Source organism: Gossypium arboreum, chromosome 2, assembly GCF_025698485.1.
Source record: "Gossypium arboreum isolate Shixiya-1 chromosome 2, ASM2569848v2, whole genome shotgun sequence".
NCBI classification, from domain to species: Eukaryota; Viridiplantae; Streptophyta; class Magnoliopsida; order Malvales; family Malvaceae; genus Gossypium; species Gossypium arboreum.
Genome location: NC_069071.1, coordinates 110,065,031 through 110,075,148, shown reverse-complemented (window position 1 = coordinate 110,075,148; position 10,118 = coordinate 110,065,031). Strand labels below are relative to the sequence as shown.

The window sequence follows — 10,118 nt, the reverse complement described above, 5'->3', positions numbered from 1 at the left end:
CAATTTTTAAGGTTTCTGAGCATTCTAAAGTTTATAAATACGACCTAAGGGGACACGCGGAGTTGAACGAAGAAAAGACTCGAAGAACGCCAACGGATTCAACTCAAAAGCAAAATCTCCTTCAAGACTGAAGATCTTCATTCAATTTCTCTCGAAGTTTTTGGGTTTCTTTATGTTCTGTTGTTTTCCTAATTTTGAGATGTTTTCCTTCCAACGTATGAACTAAATTCCCTAGATACCTAAGGAGGATGAAACCTAAGACAGATCTTATTATTTGATTTTTCTGAATTACATGATAAATATTTGTTCTTGATCTCAATTATGTGTTTTTATCTCATGTTTTAATGTTTTCAGGATATTAATTCATGATTGATGTGCTTATTCAATAGAGCAAAAGTCCCTGTTTAAGAGCAGATCTAGCATAATTGAGTGGAGCTGCATGCAATCCTAGAAATAGGATGATATAAATTTACCGGATTAGAGTCAAATCTAATAGAGGAATTCATAGATCGAGTTAATGCAACAATAAGGGATTTAATTAGGAAGAGATTTCAATTAATTAACCTAGAGTCAATCGTTTTTATTCTCGAAAGAGATATTAACATAAGTTAGGGATTTCTATGGATCAAGACAAGTGAATAAATCGTTTAATTCAGATTTAGAATAATAAGTGAAGTCTATGTGGATTATTTCCTAGGTATTGTCTCTCTCATCGGTTTTCTTCAAATATTTTCCTACTTTATTCTTTGTTTCGTCTTAGTAATTAGCTTAGTTAAGGTTAGGTTAAAATAAATCCCTTCAATTTATTCGGTTAGCTAATAAAAAGATAGTAACTACTAGTACTTTTAGCCCTGTGGATACGATATTCCCGACTCACCATAGCTATACTACCATTTGATAAGTACACTTACATTTGTCGTATTTTAATTAGTTCGTGACGTCATCACGACCATTGACCTAGTCATGGCAAATCAACACCCAAAATTCAATTACATGACGAATACAAACTTTAAACCAATTAATGGAAGTCTAGCATCCTACCACTTATAAAATCATAAGTCTACAAAAATGTCCTTAGATATAAATAAATAAATAAACTAAATACTTTTGAGCTTGTCATCCAAGGGAAACGACCACTGACCTAGTCATGGCAAACCAACCCCCAAAATTCAATTGCATGACAAATACAAACTTTAAACCAATTAATGGAAGTCTAACATCCTACCACTTATAAAATCAAAAGTCTACGTGTTAATTGATTAACCAAGGTTCAAAAATGGCTGGTTTTCAAGGCTACATCTTAGTTTTCTTCCTTTGGCTACTGTCTTTCATTTTGTTCAGAACCATATTCACCAAGAACCGGACCACCACACGTCTTCCACCTAGTCCAATAGCCTTACCAATCATCGGACACCTCCACCTCCTTGCACCCATACCTCACCAAGCCCTTCACAAGCTTTCAACTAAACATGGACCCTTAATACATATCCGTCTCGGTTCTGTCCCATGTGTCGTGGCTTCCTCCCCGGAAATAGCCAAGCAGTTCCTCAAAACCCACGAATCATCTTTCTCAAACCGACCGATAACCGCCGTTGTTGACTACCTTACATATGCCTCAGCTGATTTCGTCTTTGCTCCTTACGGAGCGTACTGGAAATTCATGAAGAAAATCTGCACGTCGGAGCTGTTAAGTGGTCGAATGTTGGATCAGTTTCTTCCGGTTCGACGTGAAGAATTAATCCGGTTTTTGCAGTTCATGCTGAAAACAGCTAATGCTAGTGAAAAAGTAGATGTTGGAGGTGAGGTTGTAAGGTTGACCAATAATATTGTGTCGAGAATGATAATGAGTGATACATGTTGTAATAATGAAGATGAAGCTGAAGAGGTAAGGAAGTTGGTGGAAGCTATAGCTAAGTTATCGGGACAGTTTAATTTATCGGATTTTATCTGGTTTTGTAAGAATTTGGATTTGCAAGGAATGAACAAGAAGCTGAAACAAGTACGTGATAAGTTTGATTCAATGATGGATAGAATAATAAAGGAACATGAAGAAGCAAGGAAGACAAACAAGGATGATAATACAGTAAAAGATTTACTTGATGTTTTACTTGATATTTCACAAGATGAAAGCTCGGAGATGAGACTAACTAGAGAAAACATTAAGGCATTCATCCTGGTAAGTGGTAACCTTCTTTTATCATCTACTTTTATAATATTTGAATTATATAATCTTTAGGTTAACTACACCCAAAGTCAATGGAATGTTAGTAAGTTTTGGTTATTTAGTGATTTGTTCTATAATTTTTATCTAATTAACTAGTTCATTAAGTTTTAATTGAAATCTAACTGACGAGCTTCAGTGATGATTCGACGATCAATATATAATGAAATAGTACTCATCAAAAAGTAAAAGAATATACCTAAGATCTAAGTTATTTTAACGATCAAAATTAAAAATTGAAGAAGAAAAAGTTGTTTTGGGTTTTAGTTCGCAAATTCGTGACATTTAAAGTCAAAAAATTAAGCCATAGAAAATGAGAGAAAAAGAGCTTTCAATTAATGTCAACAAAGCCATAAATGTCAAGTGACAATGAGAAAAGGCTAAGGTTTAAAACAAGCTGTTGTTGTTACTTCACCAAAAACTTCTTAAAAAAACCTAAATCAAAGTAATTTAGGTTAAAGCTAATTCATTAAAGGATAAAAATATAATAAAAACTTTCGAGTATAATGATTATTTTATAATTTTACGAAGAAATTGAGTCGAATTAACTTAATATTTTTTGACGGACACCCTATATGTTTTTTTAGGACCTATTTGTAGCTGGGACAGACACAAGTGCTGTTACAATAGAATGGGCATTATCAGAGCTTATTAATCATCCAAACATAATGGAAAAGGTAAGACAAGAGATTGATTTTGTTGTAGGGAAAGACAAAATAGTACAAGAATCAGATATCACCCGCCTCCCTTACCTTAAAGCTGTTGTAAAGGAAACATTAAGGCTTCATCCGGCTGGTCCTATGATTGTAAGGGAATCAAGTGAGGATTGTAATATTGAAGGTTACGAAATTCCGGCAAAGACACGACTGTTCATTAACGTATGGGCGACCGGCAGGGACCGGAATCACTGGGAGAACCCACTTGAATTCCGACCAGAGAGGTTTGTGAATGGGAGAAGTAGTCAAATAGATGTAAGGGGACAACATTTTCATTTGTTGCCATTTGGGAGTGGGAGAAGATCATGCCCTGGAACTTCAATGGCGTTGCAAGTTGTTCAAACGAGTCTTGCTGTTATGATTCAATGCTTTGATTGGAAGGTTGATGGAAGTGTTGATATGGAAGAAGGACCTGGACTTACACTTCCACGAGCTCATCCCCTCATTTGTGCCCCTATTCTTAGGCTAAATCCATTTCCATCCTGTTGATCTGAAACTATTAGGTGGTGTTTTTCTGGCACAAACACAGTAATACAAAATTGTAATGTATGTGGCTTTTCGATATATCAGATTGGGTTTGCTTTCTTATTAATTCCAGTTGGATCCCTAGTAAATTAGAATATAAATTGTTGAATATAACATAAATTTTCAACATAGAAAATAACATTATTGGAAGGAACAATTATAAATTATGAACTTTGAAAATTAAAAAAAAAATTTAACTATAAAACAAATATGAAAGATAAACCCTTCAACTTATACAAAGATATTAGGGCCTAAACTCTTTAAAACGTATCAATATCTGTATTAAGGACTTTTTTGTTAAAAGATAATGTAAATTACCATATCCTAACAATGATACTAATACTAATTAAACTAAGACTCAATCAGCAAATGCAATCCAACTTTTAATTAAAAGCTTCCATGATATCTTTACTTCTTTTATAATCAATGATAAGGCAAATTGTTGCCAAGTGTTGTTCTCTCATTGGTCAACATAGCCTTCTTCAAATTGTGCTGCAAAGGAGTTAACCCTTTATAAGGCTTTCGTTTTGGGCCATGAGATTTTAAAAGACTCGATTGAGTCAACTTTTAATCAAGAGATTGATGTTAGGTGTATAGCTGTCTATGAGCTGGATTAGGAGTCTACTCAAAAAGTGAGAAAGTTTAGGTAAAAATATATGCTCGAAAAATGGGCTTGGGAAAAAAGGTAATGCTTGTTTAGAAAACAAGCTTGGATTCCGGTAAATTTTTTTTACTTGATCCTAGCCCGACCTGAACATGAAAACTATTTTTTATTATTTTCTTGCTATTTTCTAGTTATTTTTTCACTATTTTGCTACAATTTCACAATTATGTTGCTACTATTTTATTGTTATTATTTAGATATTGTATTACTTTTGTTTAATTATTAATTTTGTTACTATTCTTCACATTTGCTTGTTAAGTTACATTTATCTTAGTATTATTTAGTACACATATTTTTTAATTTGTTGGAAAACATTTATTTTAATGTTTTAAGATGTTTGATGTATTATATTTTTAAATATTATGTAAAAAATAATACAATCAGACTCGAGTTTTAATATTTTTATCCAAGTCGAAATTGAACAAAATTTTAGGCCCATTTTCGTGTCAAGCCCGAGCCTAAAATTTTATTGGGTCCAACTCATAGACACCTCTAAATGGGTGATTATTATTCAATGATAATATTATTATATAAATATAAGTCCCTAACCCTAATTTCATATAAACTTTAATAAAGTTATAATGTCTAAGGTTGAGATAAACAATTCACCTATATACACTAAAAACAAAATTCTATGATAGTGATTTTCATCCAAATAAATAAAAATAATCATATTTTAAAAGTTGCTTAAGATATATCAAGGAATAAAAATAAATTAAAAAAATAACAGTTGGGTCCTTGTATTAAGATAATTGATTACAATATAATCCTCAACATCTAATCCTCAACCAACTTTTTAAATTTTCTATTAGTAAATAATAAATAAACATAATTACAACCTTATCCACTGTGTTCCATGCTGGCCCCTACAATTATGGGGAATACAGTGGGGACCCTCACCCACTCACCACCAAATACTACACAGACGTGAAAGTGAGACTATAAAACAGCAAATCGGCAATGACACGTGGCAAATAGATGTTCAATGACGTGGCACGTAGGACCCAATCCTTAATACCACCCACAGATTAGAGCGGCGGTATGGTTTGCTTTAGCTTGGTTCCTAATATTTGTTTGGTTTAAATTTTCTATTAGTCCCTCTACTTTTATATAATTTGATATTTAGTCTCTATACTATAAAAGTGAATGATTCATTTTTTTTAAATTTAAAAATATTAATCCAATCATTATCATAAACTTAACATTCCATAAAGATTTTAATGATTGGATTGAGATTTTAAAATCAATTTTAACCTTTCAAGTCCATGGATTAAATCTCAAATTTCGTTAAAAGAACAAAGACTAATAATATATTTTAACCTATTTGCTTCCGAAAACAATTCGAAAGCTCCATCCTTTCCTCATAATCCGTCCTTTTTCTATCTTTTTGGGTCTCACTTCATTATCTCAAATCTTTTCTCTTTTTCTTATTAATTGCTTACCCTGAATACTATACAGCTCTTGAAAAAAAAAATTCTCTTGCAATGTTATTGCTTCATTGATTTTAGAGGGGAAGGTATGGTTTTATTCAACAGATCTAATTGTATTGTGCTTTTCTCCACATTCTAATCAATGTTCTTTTTATGAAAAAAACTAATCTTGTTATTGAGTTCTGATTACTGGGTTGTTGATACTGAAGCGGAATCAATAAAAAGATACAAATTTCCTCTCTTTTAAGCAATTTTGAAATCTGGTTTTCTTCAAAAAGAGAAAAACAATATGGTTACAGTTAATATAGGGATGCTTCATTACATTCTAGACCATGTATATGGTGCATTTGTGCATAGAACAAAGATTAGCCCACCGTTCTTCTCAAGAGGGTGGGGTGGAACAAAGCTTGAGCTTCTGGAGAGATTGATAAGCCAGTTGTTCCCTGAAGTTGAAGGCCAAAACTGGCCTCCAAGCTTGATTCAACCCATTTGGAGAACTGTTTGGGAGACCCAAAATGCTTGTTTGAGAGAAGGTGTGTTTAGGACCCCTTGTGATGAGCAGTTGCTTAGTGCATTGCCTCCTGAAAGTCATAATGCGAGGGTTGCTTTCCTTGTCCCAAAAGATGTGCCACCTCAAAAGATGGCATGTGTGGTTCACCTAGCAGGTATCTTTGTGTGCACTTTTGGATTGCTTTTGTTGATTAATTAACTTGGTTTACAATAATTTGGTCTTCTCATTGTTTGAGTGTAGTTTAGTTTATTAGTGATTCACTTTTTAAGTTGGTGAATCTTAGTTGTTTGTTTATGTTTATCTTCCTGAATAGTGCAAATTGATTGTTTATATTCTTGGTTTGAGCTTAGAATGATCATCTTCTAGATAGTAGTAATGAATATCTAGGCTGCTTTATTTCTGATGTAGATTTTGACTGAAGCCTACATGCTATGCCCAATGTTCAAAATCTAAAATCTTAAAGAAGAGAAGAGAATGCTTATAAGCAGTGGATGGTATAGCACAAATCTGTTTGAAGATTACATCAACACCCTGAAATGCCTCTGTGGATATTGAACTGAATACAGTTTATTGTGGTTGTTTCAACTTTCAACTTTTGAGGCCTATTATTTTCTACTGGATCCTACTCTCAAATAAGAAAACATAGACATATTCATTAGATTTCATGTTCTCGTGCTGCTGTTTTGTTTACTCGTGTGTCAAACCTTTGTATTTTTTGCTATACCTATATCATTTGTTACCTGTTATTTCCTAGATTATTCATTCCAAGTATTTCAGCTTAGATGTATACTACAATCTTGCAAGTATTGCTTCACATTTAAAATGATTTTGGGTTGTGAATTTGATATTTAAAACTCATCTTCATTGATATAAAATGTAACCTCTTTGACAGGCACAGGAGACCATACATTTGAACGGAGATTGCGTCTTGGTGGACCATTATTGAAACAAAACATTGCAACTATGGTGCTTGAGAGGTCAGAGTCCTTTCTGTATTATCAACTACTTTTTGAAGCTGAGCTTTTCTTCTTGTACTTGTGCTTTTAGGCTTTCTAATTAATATAACTGTTTTTATAGCCCTTTCTATGGTCAAAGGCGTCCTATGCTGCAGCGTGGTGCAAAACTCTTGTGTGTCAGTGATTTGCTTTTATTAGGAAGAGCAACCATTGAAGAGGCTCGGAGCCTTTTATACTGGTTAGACTCTGAGGCAGGGTTCGGCAAGATGGGTGTGTGTGGACTTAGCATGGGTAAGAATTGTTGTTCTTGTGGTGCTTTTATTCTATTTGTATTGTTAGTTAGCACACCCTTTTGAAGTTTGATGCCTTTATGGGAATAGGGGGAGTGCATGCTGCAATGGTTGGATCACTGCACCCCACACCTGTTGCAACCCTTCCTTTTCTCTCCCCACATTCTGCTGTTGTGGCATTCTGTGAGGGTATATTGAAGCATGCCACTGCATGGGAGGCACTGAGAGAGGATCTTGCAGCAAAAGAGGCTGCAATGACTCTCGAGGAAGTGAGAGAACGAATGCGAAATGTACTGTCTCTCACAGATGTCACACGTTTTCCAATTCCCAAAAACCCTAATGCCATAATATTTGTTGCAGCAACTGTAAGTACCATATCTCTATCTGACAATATCGACGTAGCTTAAGAATATGAATAAGGAGCTTGCTGATATTGTTATTGAATCACTTTCTTCATTTGTTTTTTAATGGATGTTGCTTAAGAACATGAAAACTCCTTACTATTAAATTTTGTTGCGAATAAACCTATCATGGCTTTTTAATGGATGATTCATGTGGGGAGCTTGATTGTTTCAAAGTTTAGCTTGTCTAGCATTCTATAAGTAATTTGTGGTAATATTCAGATTTCAATTTCTTAACTATCTGTCCATTTAAATGCATCGTAATTCATAAGGCCGGTAAAGATTTGATTCAAAACATTCAATGCTTAACTATTGACCGTTTAAAATTTCTAGTTATGAACAAGTTTGTTGATTGTTTGGATCATCCATGTTAATTCTTATTTGAAGGTCATCTATTAAGTTTTCTTCCCCTTGTGAAGGACAAAGGGGCTTGGGTATTTCCACATGCTGTAAATAAGGTCTTACGATAATCAAACACCGATATATACACACACATATATAAACCATTCTTATATTTTATAGTTTTCATAGAATGCCAATGGTGCTATCTATATATTTCAACTGCAATTATGCTTTTCAGGATGATGGCTACATACCAAAACACTCAGTGCTGGAGCTTCAAAAGGCTTGGCCTGGTTCAGAAGTGAGATGGGTCACAGGTGGCCATGTCTCGTCGTTTCTTCTACATAACAATGAGTTCCGAAAGGCAATCGTTGACGGGCTTAACAGATTAGAGTGGAAAGAATCCTCCTTATGACAGTGCATCAGTCAGTCCCGGTGGTTAAATGACTGTATTTGTTTATCACTTCAGAAAAATGGGCTAATAGCAACTGAAATTTGATGGCACCCCCTTAAAATTGAAAAGAGAAGGGGGTAGTGCTTTGTGAATACATTATTTCTTCTCTAATGTGCTTATAAATTTAACTTACACTTTATAAAGTTAACTACACAGCAAGTTACTCAATTTCTTTTACACTTCATTATTTAGAGTTTTAAGTTCTTCACTCAATTAATTGAGTTTGTTTATTTTTGTCTATTTTCTTTATGTGTCATCAAGTGTTTTGACAGAAGAATAATGTGTGAGAATTGGATTTCAAAAATAGGGTAAATTTAGTAAAATATTTCAGAATGTAAGATTCATTATCTTTTCTCAAATCCATAGATTTTGCTACAAGCCTTTTTAGTAATAAATTTAATATCTTTCAAATATTTCTAGATTTGACTGATTTTTTATACTTTTAGATTGAATTTTAACTAAATCTAAATCCAAGAAGAAACAATAAACCTAATGTGTCAAATCAAAAATATCTAATCTAATTCTAGTTTATCTCAAACCTAAATTTAATCTAATTCTAATTTATCTCTTAAAAATATTTAGGTAAATTACACCAATAGTCACTCAACTTTGATGTCACTAACAAAACAGTCACTCTGCTTTCAATTCAGTCACTCAACTTTCGAAAAATAACAAATCAGTCACGAACGTTATTGAGCTGACGTAGCCAGTTAATTTTCCACGTTGGACAATGAGCCAAAGGGTCAAATGTTTAGACGGGTTTAGGGGGAAAAAAAAGATGGATTGGCTTAGGGTAAAAACTCGATTGGGATTAACATGGTTTAAGGTTGGAAATCAATTTTAAGATTCAAGGTTGGACGATTAAAGGATTGGAACTTCAAGGATAATGGTAATAATGAATGATTGAAGGTTGAAGGATTGATATTTTGGGTTTCGCGAGAAAAGAAGACAACAAAAGATATCAATGGTTAGGGTTGAGAGTCAAAATGGTTAATAGAAAAGAAGTAGTTGATGTTGTTGCATCCATTGTAACGGGTAAGTTTCTATATTTGGTTTATGATTTTTTGGATTAATGGGATTTGTGTTTAGGGTTTTTTGGATTTCAAAATTGAAAAATGTTGCATTCACATAGAGTTTATGCATTGTGTATGTTTATTGCTTGTATTAAAGTGTATACTAAATTTTGATTTCGTTCGTTATTAAAGTGCATGGCAGGTTTGGATTTTTTTAAAGTCATGCTCTGCCATGTGCATATTAATTTACTTAGGGTTTAGTGACAAATCAGTTTCTATTTGACAAAATCAATTTTTATTGAATTATTTGAAATTGTACATTGAATTATTCAAATATGACTAAAAAAAAATTTAAATGTTGATTCAAATATGATTATTGTTTGTATCAAACTGAATTGCAGATTTGGATTTTTGTAAATTTATTGTCTGCTATGTGTATACTAACTGCCTTGGGAAAAAGATATATCAGTTCTTATTTAACAAATCAGTTTTTATTGAATTATTTGAAATTGTGTATGTCATTGAATTATTTAAATATGATTCAAAATATTTTTTAAATGTTGATTGAAATATGATTATTGTTTGTATCAAACTG

The 10,118-nt window shown here is 33.0% G+C and overlaps 2 protein-coding genes across 2 annotated transcripts; both read left to right on the top strand.

Moving 5' to 3' along the window:
• Window positions 1–1,229: 1,229 nt before the first annotated feature.
• LOC108466850 (cytochrome P450 93A3-like) lies at window positions 1,230–3,529 on the top strand. The gene is made up of 2 exons (XM_053021553.1): window positions 1,230–2,176; window positions 2,809–3,529. The coding sequence occupies exons 1-2, from the start codon at window positions 1,277–1,279 to the stop codon at window positions 3,424–3,426; spliced, it is 1,518 nt and encodes a 505-aa protein (XP_052877513.1). The 5' UTR covers window positions 1,230–1,276; the 3' UTR covers window positions 3,427–3,529.
• Window positions 3,530–5,452: 1,923 nt separating this feature from the next.
• On the top strand, window positions 5,453–8,678 carry LOC108463164 (uncharacterized). Its single transcript, XM_017763111.2, has 5 exons — window positions 5,453–6,221; window positions 6,960–7,044; window positions 7,145–7,314; window positions 7,404–7,678; window positions 8,295–8,678. Exons 1-5 carry the CDS (start codon window positions 5,846–5,848, stop codon window positions 8,469–8,471), a joined length of 1,083 nt encoding a protein of 360 aa, XP_017618600.1. The 5' UTR covers window positions 5,453–5,845; the 3' UTR covers window positions 8,472–8,678.
• The last annotated feature ends 1,440 nt before the right edge of the window (window positions 8,679–10,118 follow it).